Consider the following 18,104-nt stretch of genomic DNA (forward strand, 5'->3'; position numbering starts at 1 on the left):
ACAATCAAGTTCACAGAGCTGTAAGTTCCAACTTAACCCGGGACTTGAGGGTTTGAGATTTTTCTCATTTAAGAAGGGTTTTCTGGGAAAGAACCCCCACCGCCACCTCCTTCCCATGTAGAAGACATAGATTTTACAGATGGTATAGACCAGGGAACCAAAAACGACAGAGTCCTGAGTTTAATCAGAGGAGAAAGCTGACACAGCCAAGCCAAATGGGAGCGCAAAAATACATTTCCTTAGTCTCTGGGAAGGAAAATTGGGCAGACTCCGCTTCCAGTTTCGATCCAGAGGCCGAGTTTTCCAATGCTCCGGGCCCAGCGTTCCTCGAGGACCTCCCTGAAGGGCCCCCAGCTTCGCTGAGGCCGCGCCCGAGAGGCCGTCGGTCACCCCCTCGAAAGGCCCCCCCAGGCTCCGCCCCTGCCCACCCGAGGCCCCGCCCCGCCCCGCCCCGGCTGTGCCTGCTCCTCCTCAGCTCAAAGACTCACTAGGGTGAGCGGGCGGCAGCGCTCGGCGTTGTGGCAGGAGGCTGAGGCCGGCGAAGACGCCGGAGCCGCGGGTAGGAACTGGGCGCAGGAACGCGCGTACTGGGGTTAGGACCGCTCGGCATCAGCCGCTGCGAGCGCCGCTGAGCTGTCTAACCTTCAGCCGTGCAACTTTGTAGCCAGGACGTGAGAACCCCGGGAGCGCTCGAGTCCCGGAGCGGGAGGAGCGCAGAGAGGGGCGCGCCGGAGCCTGACCGGAGAGCGGACGCCAGGCACCCGTCGCGCTCCGACCGCCCGGCAGCCCTCTGCGAAGCGTGGCTGCCTCTGCCCCAACGGAGGGCACGAGCTGGCGCGACCGGGCGCCGGGGAGGACGGCGAGGAGGAGGCGGCGGCGGCGGAGACGGCGGCGGCGAGGCTGGGGCCAGGGAGAGAGCCCCGGGGGAGAGGCGCCCGAGCCGGGCCGAGGGAGCATGTGGGCCCGGAGCGGAGCGCGGGGCGCGCTGCTGCTGGCGCTGCTGCTCTGCTGGGACCTGAGGCTGAGTCAAGCAGGTAGGGAGCGGTCGGGCATGGGGGAGTGGGGCAAGGGAACCCTGGCGCCTCACTCTGCCCCGAAGTTGAGGTGGTCCATCGCTCCGTTAGTGCGCGTAGGGAAAGAGGCAAGGGCGCCCAAGTTCGGAGGTAGATTTCTCTGCTCCATCAAAGTGGGCGATGATGCAGCCATCTCGCGCGGGGTGCGCAGGTCCTCCAGCTCCTGCTTGGAAAGGAGGGGTCGCTTCTTTTGCCTGGAATGATATCCGAGTCGGGGTCTGCGTCTCCAGGAAGACCGGCCTCCAGGGGACCCCTGGTTCTGCGCGTGCTTGGCAGCGGCTCGTAAAAACACACACACACACACACACACACACACACATACACACACACACACAGTCGCTCCACAGGCCAGGTGTGCGCTCGTTCCCGGTTCGCTGGCAACTTCCTAGTCCAGGTCCCGGCTCGCCCAAGCTCCTACCGCGGCACCGACCGGAATCTGCAGACTAGAAGGAGGGAGCGAGAAACCTGGGGAGCGCTGGTCCGCTCCACCAGCCGGATGAGGCCAGCTTGCAGGGATTTGGTTACCGAGAGAATAGGGCTGAGTCTTGCACGTATAGTTTTCCCCGAGATCTTGGGATTCGCGGGTCTAGATTTTTTTTTTTTTTTTCCGGTCTGTGTGTTGGTGGTTGAGGGGAGGAGTACGTAGCGATCTGCCTAGTTTCTTTTTAAATGAATCACTGACATTCTCCCCGCCTGGGGAGTCCACTGGGTGCGCTCCCCAGGCTCCTGCTCAGGACCCACCAAGGTGCCTTAAGGGAGTCGGTGGGCTACTAAAAATTAAAGCTCTTATTCCGCCTCTTCCGCCGTGGATGTGTACACGTCTCGCTGGTCTGTAACTGGGCCCGGCGTGGCTGACTGGGCTGAGTCTTCCTGGGCAGCAGCGTGGACGCACGGGAGCCATCCACCTCTCTCGTTCTCTCTCCGGAACCGAAGCACCGGGCTTTCGAGGTAGGGTGGGGAAGGGCCGCATCCTGCAGAGTCCTCTGAGTTGAGGCTGAGAATGGGGCAGGAAAATTGGTGCAGAAAGTGGACAGATGACGCAGCCACCTCCGCCCCCCCCCCCCCATCTTCCACTGAGGTGTTGACGTCCGCCGCCCTCCTGCCTCCCTCCGACCTTCCCACCCCCGCCCCCCACCTCAACTTGTAGTCAGAGATTCTTCGCTCTGGAATTAATGATTCCCACGGCCCAGGCCCAAGTGAGGACTTGGTTTTAAGCACATCCCCCCGCCCCCTTTTTTTCCCTAGCCCTGTGTTGTAAAGTTACGACACAATCATTTGATCCACGTTAATTATGATTTGGGCAGACTCTGGTATTTAAAGCAGTGTTTTGAAGTTGGAAGGTAATGATGGGGGAGGGGGCAGGCTGCTGAATGACCAACTTTGTTTTAAAGAGTGCAGTTGGATGTGGGAGGTGCTGGGCTGGGCTGTTGGTTTCTGGTTTTGGGGTGTTTGAGGGGACGTGATTGAAGGGTTGGGTGAAGTCTCTGTAAATGGCACACAGGCAGGATTGGGTCTTGGGAAGCTGTCTTTGACCAGCAGGGCAAGGATATAAGGAATAAATACCGAGATTACTGAGGGTGGGGGGCTGGGTAGGCAGGAGAAAGACAAGACTGATTGGCCTGGAGTTCTCCAGAGCTGCAGAGTAGGCTCCGTTGGGAGGCTGGGGGTGGTCCGCCTTGCCTGCTTAACAAAGCATCCGGCCTCCACCTTCCCCAAAAGAAACCCCAGGCCCAGGGCTTTGATGGATTTGGGCATGATCGGTGCCCAGCCAGAAATGGCCTCTAATACTGGGCTTTGATTTCTCACTAGCAGAGTAGAACTGGCGTTGGAATTGTGCTCATTACTTAGCGCAGCAGGGGTTGCCTGCCCACCAGCCTGGAGAGGGGCCAGCTGGTGGGATCAGCCTGCTGCCTTCCCTTGCCCTTAGAAGCCTGCCTTTAAGACAGAGAACATGCCCCTTCCTCCTACACAGCCCTTCTACTCTAATGTACAGAGTAACTTCCAGAATATTCATTAGGTCTTCCCAGCGATCCCCCATGAGCTCCATTGCACAGATGGGGGAAAAAAAGGCCAAGATGTTGCCTTTCCTCAAATCTTACCTTCACTTGACCACAGATTGCAGATTTAAATCCAAGGCTCCTGTTCAATAGCCAGACTGATTCAGTTCACTTTGAATTCCTGCTTATGGCCTCATCCACGGTCTTTCTTGGGAGTCTCCAAGTTCTCCTGAATGGGCAGGCACCTCTCTGTCCTTCCCCCCCCCCCCCCCCACTCCTATTCCCAGTGGATTTGGAAATGAGTTTCCTTTACTGAGAATTTTTTTTAAGCTATACAATTTGATGGTGGAGAAATCAAACCCAGAACCATAAAACCCCAGACTCTTAGAAGGAGATGTCAGCAGGTGACTGGCCAGAGAGGACACTCTAAAAGCTGAGGTTAGCCCTGGGAATCTCCTCCCACCTATCCCTCAGGCTTTCCTAGAGCTATTAATGAGCCTCTGGCTCATTGGCCTCTGGCTGTGATGGTTGAGAAGGAACCCAGGTGTCATGGTAATACTTCTTTTTAAGGTGCAGTTAAAATCAGAGTTTTCCTAGTGTTTTTGCTCTGTGTGTGTGTGTATATGTTGGTGGTGGCCTGTCCTTGTCTTCTGTACACTATACTAAATGCCAAGTTCACTTAAACAAATGGAAAATCAAGAATGTCTTAATTCTTTTTCTCATTAAAGTGATGGTACCACTGCAGGGGAGGAATTCTGTATGTAATTTCTCTCCCCACCCCACAAACTGGGAATTCCATAGGACAAATTAATTCCCCTCTCTTCCAATCCACTTATTTAACTGCTGAAGCTTTGGGACAGGCCCTGACCTGCCCAGGACTACACTTGGACTCATGGAGAGATCTGAGATTTGCACTCAGGCCTCGTAAACCTCATTCTTGTCAGGGCTCCTTTATTCCACTTGGGCTGCAGACTGTCCGCGTGGGTCTGGGATTGAGATTTTGAAATCAAGGCCTGGCTAAGCCAGGCAGCTAAAGATGGAGTCAGGTTGGTAACCGAGTTGGACTGGGATTTGCAGGGGCAAGACTTGCAGGGAGCATGGACCTGGGAGAGGTGGAACAGGGCTGGGCCAAAGGTCAAGGTGAGACCCTGAGACCAGGCAAGTGCCCAAAAGTAGCTTCCTCCCTGGCCTTCCAACACTGATCCTCTCAGTAAAAGCCCCCACCTGCCCGTGGTGAGATAAATCACAATCCAGGCTCCCTTGGTCTGCAGGACTATATATTAGCATTTTTTTTTCATATTAGCATTTTAAAGCTCTATACTGATTTGTATGGAGGCTTCCCTGATGGCTCAATGGTAAAGAATCTGTCTGCAATTCAGGAGCAGAGGGTTCAATCCCTGAGTGGGAAAGATCCTGTGGAGAAGGAAATGGCAACCCACTCCAATATCCTTGCCTGGAAAATCCCATGGACAGAGGAGCCTGGCAGGCTACAGTTCATGAGGTCACAAGGTGTTGGACACTCATTTGTATAGCTGGAGGCAAAATAGGTTTTTACATTTTTATTTTGAAGCTTTAGGGTCATCTCCTGCACCCATTTTGTTGTTGAATTTTTCCTGGACTGAGGTACTGTGACCTGTTCCTGGCTGTCAGAGCAGGGTGTCAGGTCTCCCTACCACTTCCTTACCAGCAGCATCTTCTAAGGAGGGTTTGGACTTTGGCAATGAGGCTGAAGGGGAGGTGGGTCTCTTACATTCCAAGTGCTTGGTTGGTATTTCTAAATGGCCCATCCTGGAGCCTTCTCCTGGGCCTGCTGGCCAAACATATGGTCATTTGAACCTTATGTCTGGGATTAGGGTAGCAAGGAAGTATCTTGGAGCCCCCTGAGGCCTGGAGGAAAGGGTTAAGAAGCAGGGGTCATAGGTTGGGATTTAGGGGTTGCCTGTGGGATTGGTTGTAGGGAGAAGCTACTCTCAAGGCAGGGAGAGAAGGATTCAGACACTAAGGCCAAGGGCTGGCGCTTCTTCCTCCTCCTTCCCAGTTTCCTAAACAGCTTCCACAAATGGAATCATTAAAGCTGTGAAGGCAAAATGAAACCAAACAAGTGTGTTCTGTGCTTTTCTGTTACTTTCCTTTTTCTAAAGGAAAACTTAAAATACCGTAATTAGAATAATATGAGGAAGGGCAGTTTCAGGAGGGTGGAGGGAACGTGTGTCCTCCTTTTGATTCGCTCCTGAAGTTGGGGATGGGGCGCCACCTCCTGCCCCATCATGGGCCTGCGCTCAGCCGGGTGCCGCTGGAGCTTGGGGAGTTTGTCCCCACCCCGACCGGGTGACCGAGGGCCAGGTGAGCCCCTCCTCTGGATTTTTTGAGAGAAGCCTGGCATCTCCTTGGAAGTTGGGCGGGCGGCTGGATTGCGCTGGATTCGAACTCCGGCGGCCAGCACCAACCGCTCCAGTCCCTGCGCCCCCTCAGAGCAGGCGGGTCCTCGCCGCGCCCCTGTCTCTCCGACCCTCCACTTCAGCGAGGCTAATGACAACAAAAACATTTGCTGAAGTGAAGGCATAAATCAGCCGCCTCCCCGCTCCCCCGACCCTCCCCGCTTTGTTCTCTCTTCCTTCTCTTACGAAGCGCTGGGTTGCTGGAAGCTCCCAAATTTACCCTTGCGGACAAAGTGGCCTGGTTAGCATCTCTGAGGCTGCCTCTGGCGGGGCTGATTCAGCTCGCGGGTACCTGGGGGACGCACGTATCTTGGCACCGACACCAACCACTTCTCCTTCCCTTCCTCTCCCGCGTACCCCCTGATCCTCCTCGGCCCCCTCACCAACCGCCTCTACCCCTTCCCCTGCCGAGGAGCCCGGGCGGCTCTTGGCCATGGTCAAGGAGTGAGCTCGCGGAGCTTCCTTCTCACCTCCCAGAACAGGCTGACCCCAGTGCCTCACAGCTTTCCCGCCTGCTGCTGCGCGGCTCTTTTCGAGAAAGGCAGGCTGTGGTGTGAAAGCGTGCGTGGAAGAGTGGGTCGGGGTGGGGGGTGAGAATGTGTATGAAGGAGGTGGGTGGGGGTGGGAGTGTGAAGTGGGAGGTGAGGGTAGGTGTGGTGCTGCATTGGGTGCTGGGTGTGTGTGTGGGGTGAAGTGTGCAGGAGGGATGGGACGCATGTCTTGAGTTGTGCCTTTTGCATACGGGGTGGCGTGCATGTGTTTGGGTTGGGGGTAGGTAATGCAAGTGGGTGCAGCTGTGGTGTGTTTGTGTGTAAATAGGTGTGTAAATAGGTGTGTGCAGCATGGTGAGTCACCACCATACTAGGGAAGCTCCAATGTGCTTAGGAGGTGGGACCCAGGTGAGTGAGATTTGATCTATTTGGTCTGCATGCCAGGCTATGGCGTTGGAAGGGCAAGAAGCTCCCTCACTTAAGGACAGGTGGAACGGATTGCCACATGCTGGCGCTATAGCTCACTAGACCAGGAGCTTGGGTGACTCCCCCCCAGGAGGACAGGAGGACAGGAGTCCGAGTCCTGGGGTCTCCTGCAGTCTGTTTCCCTAAAACAATGGCGGGTCCTGTGGTTTGAAGGTCTGCTCTCTGCTCTGGGTCAGGTTCCTGCTTCAGTCCTCCAGGAGGAGTGGGGTCCTCAGGAATTTGCCAGGGAAGAAGCAAGCTGAGCTCAGATGAGTGGCATCGCCCATGGAGAGCAACACGGGCAGGCATGGCTGGGCCTGGGACTCTCCATGGATGTAAAAGAGGATGCAGGCACATACAGACACATACATGAGCCCTGGACTGCACTGTTCCTCATTTCCTTGGTTACAAAGGGCTCCCCTGCCATCCTTAACTCTAGGATAAGGTATGCTGTTGTAGACTAGAGAGACCTTTAGGAAAATCATAGTCCCACCGATAAACTTTTGTTTAACAGCTTATAAAACCCTCTCATATGTAAGACCTCAGTTTGTCCTTTTAAGAATCCCACTGGGGAGGCAGGTGCCACTTAGGATGTGCACTTCAGACCTGGCTCAGAACCAGAGCAGCCCTGGCCCCAGCCCTCAAGGTGGTTAAATATGTGTGAGGGATGCTGATGTCCACTCCAAAGAATGGTAAGTGACATTCCAACAGCCTCTGTGGCAAATGAGGCCAATGACACTGCAGCTGACCTTTGAATAATGTGGGGGTCAGGGGCGCTCACTCCCCAGCAGTTGAAAATATCTTTGCTACATCAGCCTCAAAAATAAAGAAATTGACAAATGACTCACCCAAGAGCAGGAAGCTGAAATGGTTTGGATAGAATCAGGACTCAAAACAGTTCTTTTGATTCCACATATTGTAATCTCTAATCAAACATAAACTCATCCCCAAGCTTAAACATCTATAGAATGAAAATACAGATACCACATTCATTGAAAAAATGTCTACTTTTATGTGGACCCGCACAGTTCAAGGCCATGTTGTTCAAGGGTCAACTGTCTATTCAGAGAAGAGAGCCTTGGGGCTTCCTGGGGAGGGTGATGTGAACCAGACCTTGACTCTCTTTTTTGGGTCTTTCTAAGAGCACTGCTGAAGAGGAGACAAGATGGGGACAGGGGTGCCCACTTGAGACTTCTCCAAATCTTGAGAAGTTGGCCCTGCCAGCACTTGCAAGGGCTCCATCCTGTGTGGACACCAGTCCTTGATGAGCCAGCTTTCAGTCATATTTCCATCCTGGCTCTCCCAGGTTCAGCTGAAGGGGTGGTGCCCCTCTCAATTACCTTTGAGTAGTTGCACCCTGGGGCTGGCACTTGAAAGGAAAAGATTTCTTATTCTTTGATTTGCTTTCTGTGGTTCTTGAAGATGGAGTGAGCCCAGAAAACACTTTTTAAGCAATGATAGGAATTACGTTGGGGATGGAGGTGTGGAAAGGTATACTGTTTTGCCTTCTGCCAGGCCCCCACCAGAAAACATGGAGTGGGGTACAAGCGAAGGACAGAATCCTCAGCCCAGCTACTGCCATGAGCTAATTGGAGAGGGCAAGCTCAGTTGTCAACACCTCTAGGAACCCCCAGCCCCTCCAACCCCTCTCCTCACAGAGGACCCTCAGGACCTCAGCTGCAGGTGTGTAGTGTGGCCAGCTGAGGTTCTGAGGAGATAAATATAGGCCCCCAGCATTGCCACTTACTAACCCTATGGCCTTGGGCAGCTCGCCTAACTCTTCTTTGCCTCAGTTTCCTCACCTATACAATGGGGGTAAGGATAGTTTTGAGGATCACATGACCTGATATATGATAAAGCACTTAGCCCAGGGCCTGGCACTCAGTGAGCTCAGGGAGCATTCGGGCACAGCCCTGCAATGCCAGAGAGGACCCCCCCCAGAAGGCCAGGAGGTTCAGGGCCTGGAGTCCAGGCAGCTCCTGCCCTGGGAGTTGGGAGGTTCTGGCTTTTGCTCTTTCTCTGCTGTGTGACCTTAGGCAAGTGACTTCCTTCTCTGGGTCCCCTCTGTAAATTCAGGATGGGGGAAAGGTGGAAGGATGATCCATCCTTAAGGGCTCTAGGATTTTTTATCTGGTTCCATCTGAAGAGGCCCTAGCAGCCAACAAGAGACAGAGGTAACCAAGGCCCAGAACCACTGTGTTTACAGAGGCCCCTCTGGGAAGTCAATATATTGACTAGAATGCCCTTGTGAGCATTATGCGGCCCTGGGTCTCTCTCTCGCTAAAGCTATAAATCACCCTCTGGGACCTCAGTCCCTTTTTCCTGTTTCATAAGCATCTCCTGGCTCATAGATGGAGAACCCCAGATGCTAAGCAGGGCTGGGGAGGCAGAGAAGGGCCCCACTGGCAAAGGCACTCTGAGCATATGAACAAAGAGATACTTGCTCCCCCAACCCTGCCACCCCCACCAAGGCTCAGGGAGGCCCCATGGAGGGTGTGGTAAGAAGACATTGTCCAGACCTGGCCATCCCACTCACTGTTTCCTTTCTCAGGGGTAGAGTGTAGTTGAACTCAGGATTGGGGGTTTAAGAATCCTGTGCCCACACCAGGTACTGGAACACAAATACACTCAGCCCTAAAACTTGGTACAGATGGACGTTCATTTGATCTGAGGAAGTACTGGGTCAGAGGTGGGCAAAGCACTGGCCTGACCCTTGGATTGATTTGTGTTGCTTCTTGAATCATGAGTCATGCGCCAGGCTTGTGGTGCTGGAGTGGGTTCTGGCATGATGTTTAGAGGGTGGGCTGTGCAATCAGACTACTTGGGTTCAAGTCCTGGCTATTCTAGCATTTGGCTGTGTATCCTGGAGCAAATTACCTACCTCTCTGAGCTTTAGTTTCTTCATTTGTAAAAGAGGAGTGGTAACAGTGCCAATCTCATCAGATCCTTGTGGGAATGAATGAAATAATGTGTGCAAGTGCTTTGCACATTCTAAAGCACTCAATAACACACTGTCCTCCTCCTCCTCATTGTTCTTGGTGCCAAGTATCGAGTGATACAACAGGAAGTCCTTCAGGTGTTGAGAGAAGGCTCTTGTGGACCCAAGTGGTTGGTTAAGGAAGGCTTCCTGGAGGAGGGAAGGATGGTGCTTGACTGGCCTTGAAGGATAAGCAGAGCTCGGGTGAATAGAAAGGGCATTCTTGGTAGGGGGTATGTATATTAACGTGTAGGATGGGAACGTATTGACATATCCACCCATGAAATGGATTTTGAATTCAGCCATCTGATCATCTGATAAAACAGGACTTCAGGAGCCAGGGCTCCCTTCCTGGTAGAAAGAGCCAAGGCCTTGGAATTAGGATTTGACTCTTACCGAGTGGCAGGGCTGTGTGGCTAAACCTCCGTGTACCCTAGTATCCCCATCTGTGGGGTGGGGATGACCCCCTGCCTTCCGGGGATGGTGATGTGACATCAGATAGACATGCGGTCCTGAAACAGAGCAGGTTCCATCGATTTCCCATGGCCTCCCTCCTGCTTGCCTCCCCCCCGCCCCCAGTCTGGTTGCCCCCTGGCTGGGCCTGGGCCCTGCTTCTCTGCCTGTACCTCTCTGGGCAGGAAAGCAGGGGTCAGAGAGTTCCTGGCGGCAGCTTTCTGGTTGACCGAGAGTCAGGGAGGGGGCAAGAAGAAGGAGGCTGCCTTTTCTGTCCCTGAGGCCTACCTGGGCCTGGTGGATATCAAGAGATATCCCCAAGGTTTGGGAGAAACGTCTTCTGCTGAGATCACCCAGGAGCCTGCAACCCCCAGAGGCCTTGAGTAGCGTCTAGAGGCATTACTGGCATCAGGAGACGGAGCTGAAGGCAAGCAGCTCTGTAATGCGATCAGAGGCGCCCGCCTGCCCAGCCTGGGCCAGGGCACCCATGGAGGATGAAGAGCTTGCAAGAAGTTGAGCAGGGATTCTAGGAATGCTGTTCCTCGCTCCCTCCCTCATCCCACCTTTGCTCATTCTGTGACACTCTGCAGGATAGAGTGAGACTCAGAGATGGGACTCAGGTGTGCCATGGGGTGGAGTGGGGAACGCCTTATGGAGCAGCTCCCCACCCTTCATTTTCCTTGTCATTCAAGCCAGGGCCCTGGGGGTGTGGAGGCAGGATGAGGTTGGAACAACTAGATGATAGGATTGCAGCTGTGACACTCCACGCCTAGGGAGACAGGGTATGATTTTGTCCGATTTTGCTCAATCACGTGTCCCTGGTACACAGCACCATCCCAGGCGCGAAGAGAGAGCTTGATAAACACTTGTAGGGTAGATGAATGAGGAATTCATGCAGGCCTTCCTCACTCAGGAGATTGCTGTTACTCACCCCCTGCCACACTTTGGACTTGCTGCTGCTTTAGAAGAGTCTCACTGCTTTGCTTACAGCCCCCACCCCACCCCGACTCTGCCTGCTTCTCTCCCTTCATTTTCTCCTGCTTTCCGTCTTTGATCACTTACTGTGCATGGGGTGTCATGGAAATCAGAGCCAAGCCTTCAGTGGTCAGAACCCTGAGGTAGGGAAGAATGTATTCATGAAATCCAGTGGAGCCACGAAGAACTGATCAAGGACTGCAGTCAGGTGCCCTTTGTGCTTGTGTTCAGAGGAAGCAGACGGACAGACATCTGCTGGACTGGTAAACATTGTACTTACCTGCAAGGTGGCCTTCATGAGGCCCAATAGGCTGGTCCAGGCCCTTTAAAGATGTTTGTTTCCAGTTTGCAGCCCCAAGCCCACTCATCATAAGACAATGTCTGTTGCAGAGACACTGGTCCCAAGACCTGGGAGTAGGCATGGGCTGAGACAGTATATCTGAAAGTTCATTGGCAGGGTCTGCCCGAAGACCTCAGCCCTCCAGAACAGCTGTCACCAGCATCTTGGCAGGAGCTGGGTTTGATGCAAGGGAACAGTTTTGGCTGCAGAGTCTGGCTAAGGCAGGCTCCCCCAGCACTGCATCCAGTGTTAACATTCAGAGAGCATCCCTAGGAGATTAAATACCCCCAGGCGCTTAGCCGAGGCAGCAGTAGTCCGAGCCCCACCGCCACCCTCACAGCTGGGTACCCGCTGGCTCTTGCCAGGAGTCCCCAGCACTGATCTGGAACTCCTGCCTGGCAGCACGAGATAGCCAGAGCTGATCCACACATCTGATCTGGCCCCACTTTTTCCTGCTGGTGCACCCTGTTCTGTACAGACACACACATACAAAAAGAACTCTAAGTTGAGTTTTAATGGCTGGATTCTAATCCTAGCCATGGAGCTAATCTGCTGTGTGTCATTGAGCTAATCCCATTCCCTCTCTGGGCTTCAGTATCTTCATCTGTCCAGTGGAAGATGGTCTGCCCTACAATCAGTAAGCTGAGTTCAAGTCCTGGCTCCGACTACTAACTGTAACTCCCCAAGCCTGCATCGCCTCACTGTGAATCGGGGCCTGATTGGTTGTTGTTGGGGGGATGAAACGAGATGGGGCATGGTCAGTAAAGGTCAGCTCCTTTTTATTTCTACCTGGAAGGAAATCAATCTGCAAACCACTGATTATACTCCTCCTTTCTTTCCAATATTACCCTATTGACACATCGAGTGTTAGACTTAAGGTTCAGGATGGCCCACAGGGTGACTTGATGATCTGCCTGGGGGTTACATCAAGAGGGGAAGCCTGCATTGTCATATGCATTTGGAAAGAGCACTGGACTAGAAGTCCGGAAGCTGTAGCCCTGAGACCAACTCTGTCTTTGTGTGACAAATCACTCGCCCACTCTGAGCCTCAGTTTACCCACCAGCAAAAGGAATAAAAGAAGCCGAATGCTAGGCAGGGCTCAGGGAGAAAATGCCTGGACAGGTGCTTTGGAAACTTCTCCAAACCCCAGGGGCTGCTGATCTGAGTAGGAAGGAGGCCCACACAGCAAGGTCTATCCCCGGGGGCTGTGCGGTACATCCTGGGAGCTGCTCACTGTGGGGCAGGTACGAGAGGGCCCATGTTTCCACTTCCCTGGCTGGAACCTCCCGCGGCAGGTGGGCCCTGGCTTCTCCCTGTGGCCTGGCTGGCCCTGGCTATTGAGCTGGATGACAAGAGTTTGGGTCGCTTCCCATCCCTCTCTGCTCCACACCCCAGAGCAGAGGAGGCTGGGGTACCACGTCAGGGAAGGTTAGTGTCAGTGCTGGGTTGGATGTGTCTGAGCCAGCACGCCATCTGCCATGCCCACCAGAAGTTACATAATCCCTCGGCCGGCTGCCTGTTCTTAGAAAACAGGGCAGGCAGGACCAGCAGAGAGTGGAGGTCAGTGTTTTCTTCCCTACGCTTTGTTCCCTCACAGCCCACCACCTCCCTGGACCCGTCTTCATTCTCCGAGTTGCTCCCACACTGTCTGGAGCCTGAGACATAAATGCTGGGCCTGAGCCAGGCTGAGGTTGGAAGGGGATGAAGCAGTCCTTGAGGGCTGCTTGCTAGCTGGCCTGGAGGCAGCCTGCAGGCACAGTCCTCACACCCTCTCACATCTTTCTTCTGGAGCTCAGGCAGAATGGACTGGGAGGGCAGCTCAGGGTTCAGGAAAGGAGGGGCAGACCCTCCCCCCCCCCCCCAGGTTCCTACAGAGGTGTTCCTCTTCTAACACCTTATCAAATAATAAGCATTTTAATTGTATCTAAATAACAGCTAAATAATGCTACCCATGTATTGCTATGGCCTTTGTAATCACTGAGACCCAAAATTCAATCCTATCTCTTTAATTTGCTAGCTGTGTGATGTTGGTAAGGCAACTTCACCAATGTTAGCCTCAGTTGCCTCATCTATGAAATGGGAATGATAAAGCAATTCGTTCACTTATGATAAATTCATTCACTGAATGATAAAGGGGTTTACATCAGTATCCTGAGGATCAAATCAGACAATAATGCATGTAGAGGACAGAGAAAGCGTTCAGTGGTAGCTGTCATCATTGGTATCCAATTCCATCCCCCCCCACTTCTTGAAGAAAATGATATATAATGACTAAATCTTTTTTATTCTAGAAAAGCAAAGTTGGTTCAAGACTAATCCATTAATATTAATAACATGTGCCAAATTAGTATCGTATACCATATTAATGATTCTAAGGAAACAAAATCATGTGATTATATACATAAATGCTGAAAATGCCTTGGACAAAATTCAACATTTATTCATGATATAAACATTCAAGAAAATAGGATTGAAAGAATAGTTTTTAGTATAATATATACTGATATGTTGTTGTTGTTTAGTTGCTAAGTTATGGCCTACTGTTTTGCAACCTCATGTACTATGGCCTGCCAGGCTCCTGTCCATGGGATTTCCCAGGCAAGAATACTGGAGTAGGTTGCTATTCCCTTCTCCAGGGAATCTTCCCCACCCAGGGAGCAAACCCATGTCTCCTGCATTGTAGGTGGATTCTTTACCACTGAGCCACCAGGGAAGACCCATATTTATATCCTGATCCTAAAGCCAGTATCTTGTTTAATGAGAAAACACTAAAACCATTTTGATTAAGATCCATATAAAACATGGACACCCACCATTTTTCTTATATCCAACACTGCTAAAAGTATTAGCCAATATAATTAAACAAGAGAGATCAATGAGAGGCCCAAGATTGGATAAAGAAGTAAAACTATCCCTACTGATATTAAAACATACTATAATCCCTGTATAATTAAAATAATGTGAAACTGGTTCCTGAATTGGCAGATAGACCAGTCGAAGAGAAAGCCCAGAATTAGACCCATATGCATATGAAAATATAGTATGTACAGAGGTGACGTCCCAGATCACCGGGGTAAAGACAGACTGTTAAATAAATGCTGCTTGGACAACTGAGTAGCCATTTAGAAAATGATAATCTTTGATTCATATTTTACACCAAACAGAAAAACAAAATTTAAATGGATTTGGAATCTAAATGTAAACAGAAGTATCATACAGGTATTACAAGATAGAAACTCAGGTGAATTCTCTTCAATGTTGGGGTGTATGCATGCGTGCATACTAAGTTGTGTCTGACTCTTTTTGACCCTATGGACTGTAGCCTGCCAGGCTTCTCTGCCCATGGGGATTCTCCAGGCAAGAATATTGGAATGGGTTGCCACACCCTCCTCCAAGGGATTTTCCCCACCCAGGGATTGAAACTGCATCTCCTGTGTTGGCAGGCAGATTCTTTACCACTGAGCCACCCAGGAAGCCCAATGTTGGGGTAGGGAAAGGCTTTCTATGACTCAAAACCCAGAGACAATAAAATTAAAACTTGCTAATTTTTATTATATAAAATTAAAAAAATTTTACAATAAAGCACCCTAAGGAAAGTCAAATACAAATATTTGACAAATTAGGAGGAAATGTTCATAATATATGCCACAGACAAAAGACTAATATCCCTAATACATAAAACACTCTTAAATATTGAGGACAAAAAAACTTGATTTTAAAGTAGGAAAAGGGGACTTCCCTGGTATTCCAGTGGCTGACTCCACACTCCCAACATTGTGGGCACAGGTTTGATCCATGGTCAGGGAACTAGATCCCACATTCTACAATTAAAGATCCCGCAACTAAGACCAGGTGCAATAAAGATAAAGATAATTTTTTTTTAAAGTGGGAAAAGACATGAACAGATAATTCACAAAATAAGATATTAACAGTGACACTCAAACACATGAAAAAAGATGTTGCAGCTCATTCATATTTAGAAGCAAATCAAAACAACTCTGAGATACCACTTCTCACAAGACTAGAAAAAATTAAAAATTGTGACCAAACATTCCCCTGGGGAGGCAGTGGGGGACAGGCGCTTTCAGACACTGCTGTTGGAAATGCAAATTGGTATAGTCCTTTGGAGAGCTAGTATAGCAATACTTAACAAAACTTCATATGTGCTTTATTTTTCGGCCGAACAGTCCTACTTCTAGAAATCTACCCTTAAGGTACACTTTTATCAATATAAAAATACTTATGCTCGTGGTGAATGATTACAGCATTATTTGTAATTCCAAAATATTGGAAGTAACCTGAACACCCTGGTAGAGGAGCTGAATAAACTATGATACAACCACACATCAGAGTACTATGCAGCTCTGAAAAATGATCCTAAAACTCTCTAAGAACTGATATGGTGAGATTCCTAGGACATACTGACAAGTAAAAGTAAAAGAAGCAAAGCACAAAATAGTATCTAAAGGCTGCTGCCTTTCATGTAAGAAAGAAGTAGGTATAAGCCCAGACCCAGACCTCTTTTCTCCTTCTTTTTTCATGGCTTCTTAACAACATTTTATTTGCTCATCAAATGCCCAGTTCCGGTCTGCTGAAAGATCTGGGCAGTGAGCCCTGCATGGGGAGACAGATTTCCTATGCTGTCCTCTAGGAAGATAGAGAGGAGAGGGGCAGGACCCACAAGTCGCCTGATTTATGACTCTTGGCTCCATGTGACCCTGCAGCCCCCTGGGACTCACTTTCCTCTTCTATTGAATGAGGGGTTATGAATCCCACACCATTGGCTACACAGGCAGGAGGTGGGACCAACATCATAATTATTCATGTATACAAAGGGCTTTGCATGATGTGGAATATGTTATTTTCTACTTACATAAGGCTCTGTACCTTGCTCCTTGGGGCTTAGGTGGGTATTAGATCCTCCTTTCCAGTCCCTTGTGACATGCATGTGCATGCACACACACTCCATTCTGTACTGTACACCTCCATTCAGAGCTGTGGAAGATGCGGAGGTGGTTGCTTAATTTGTTGTTTCCTTTACCTGTGAGGGTCCCATCCAAATACTCTCCACTGCCCATCATGTGTGTTTCAGGCCCTCTGGGTCCCCAGCCTCCCTCCTGCTCTTGTGCCTGCTCTTGGGCCCATATTGGCCAGTTTGAACCCATTGTGCTGTTTAGTTCTTAAAGACTGAAGGCAGGAAGAGAAGGGGATGACAGAGGATGAGATAGTTGGATGGCATCACCGACTCGATGGACATAAGTTTGTGCAAGCTTCAGGAGATAGTGATGGACAGGGAAGCCTGGTGTGCTACAGTCCATGGGGTTGCAAAGAGCTGAACACGACTGAGTGACTGAACTGAACTGAATGTCTCTGGGAGGAAGACCCTAACAGAGGAGCAAAATGGGGCTTGGAGAAGTGAAGTGATCCCTGCTAATCTCCCAGCTTTGGAGTCAGAGCCTAGTCTAGATCTAACCTTAGCCTCTAGACTCCAAATCTAGTGCTTTTTCCAGGATCCCTCTCTGCATCCACTCTCCAGAGCTGGGACCAGGTTTTATCCTCTGTGTATTTCCCTGGATGTCCCAGTGAGCGCTGGCTGCTTGGTAATAATTCGTGGAATGATTGGTGAGTGGACAGAACTTGGAGCTGCTTTGTGAAATGCAGAATCCCCCAGCCATGTGATTCTGGCCTCACTAAGAGGGCTTTTCTCCCATGTTCCTCCCCATGCACCCGTGTAGTCATATGTTCATATGGGAGCATGGGGAAGAGCCTGCAGGGGGTTGTCTGTGCTCCTCAGGCTCCTGCAGGTCCAGTGGTCTGGGGGGAAGGGGCCAAGCCAGACGTCAGTCTCCACAGAGCAGGAGGGGCCTTGGGCAGGCAATGGAGGGCATGATTGCCGGAAGGTCATGGTCCGAGCCCTGAGAACTCTGCTTGCCAATCAATAAGTCGTTTATTATGCCCTTGACAGCATGTTCCTCTGCCCCACCCTGGGTCCTTGCAGCTTGCAAAGGGAAGGGCAAGTCCAGCAGAGAGTCTGGCCTCTCCAGGGAGAGGGGCTGCTGGGAGCCAGAAGTAAGCCATCCTCCCGCCTCTTCATCACAGCCCACTGGACCAGAGTGGCTGCCCAAGCCCTCAGGCACCCTGATCACTGCTGAAGAAAGCTGGCTGAACGGAAGTTCCCAGGTACTTGGGCATCTCCATCTCACTGCCCTGGACTTCCTTCCCAAGGCTCCTTTCCAGGAATTATAGTGCTATCAGGGAGGGTGCAGTCCTAGGAACCACAGCCTGGTAGACTTTATAAAGGATCTCATGAGGGCCCAGTGTCCCCTTAGCTTGAACAGGAGCTGGTGGTGTCAATCAGTCACGTGCTGTGTTCAGCTCTCCTGCCCACCACATGTCAATATGGTGCCCATTGCCCACACTGCATGCAAAAAGCACCTTCACAATTGAAGCTGAGCTTCTCAACAACCCCAGGATGTCATTCGGCTGAGTGCTTGCACCTCCAGCTTACAGCTGGGGGATCTGAGGCAGAGGGAGGGGGTTGACATGCCCATGTCATCTCTGGACTGGCTCAGTTGCTGCCTGATTTTCCACCCTTACCAGCCCTTCTCCACTGTTAACATGGAGAAAGATTAACAGGCATTCTAGATTCTTCTAGATTGTTCTTCCAGGGCAAAAACCTGTGTCCACAGAGTGACTCAGTGACCCAACTTGCCTCTCCAGGGCAGGGATGTTCCAGAAACAGCCAGCCACCTTCTCTCTGCCCACACTGCCTTCCCCTCGACATCCCGCCTCTGATCCTGAGTGCCTGGGCTACCCACTCCCTGCTCAGGACATACTGTATCTTCCCTTGTATGTTCACCAAGGGTGGACAGCAGAGATCAGCCTTCCACATAA

General features: G+C 51.2%; 1 protein-coding gene across 2 annotated transcripts in view; it reads left to right on the forward strand.

Annotated features, from left to right (window-relative positions):
- Positions 1 to 474: 474 nt before the first annotated feature.
- The window catches only part of UNC5B (unc-5 netrin receptor B), an 86,720-nt gene continuing 69,090 nt past the window's right edge, over positions 475 to 18,104 (forward strand). Inside the window, exons 1-2 of one of the 2 annotated variants that reach the window (XM_020877418.2) lie at positions 475 to 559; positions 665 to 1,034. In XM_020877418.2, the coding sequence (XP_020733077.1) occupies positions 956 to 1,034 (79 nt within the window). In that variant the 5' untranslated portion in view covers positions 475 to 559; positions 665 to 955. Of the gene's footprint in view, positions 1,035 to 18,104 lie in introns of both variants that reach the window. The other variant, XM_020877419.2, reaches the window with a different exon arrangement.

Source organism: Odocoileus virginianus, chromosome 7 (assembly GCF_023699985.2).
Source record: "Odocoileus virginianus isolate 20LAN1187 ecotype Illinois chromosome 7, Ovbor_1.2, whole genome shotgun sequence".
In the NCBI taxonomy this organism is placed as follows: Eukaryota; Metazoa; Chordata; class Mammalia; order Artiodactyla; family Cervidae; genus Odocoileus; species Odocoileus virginianus.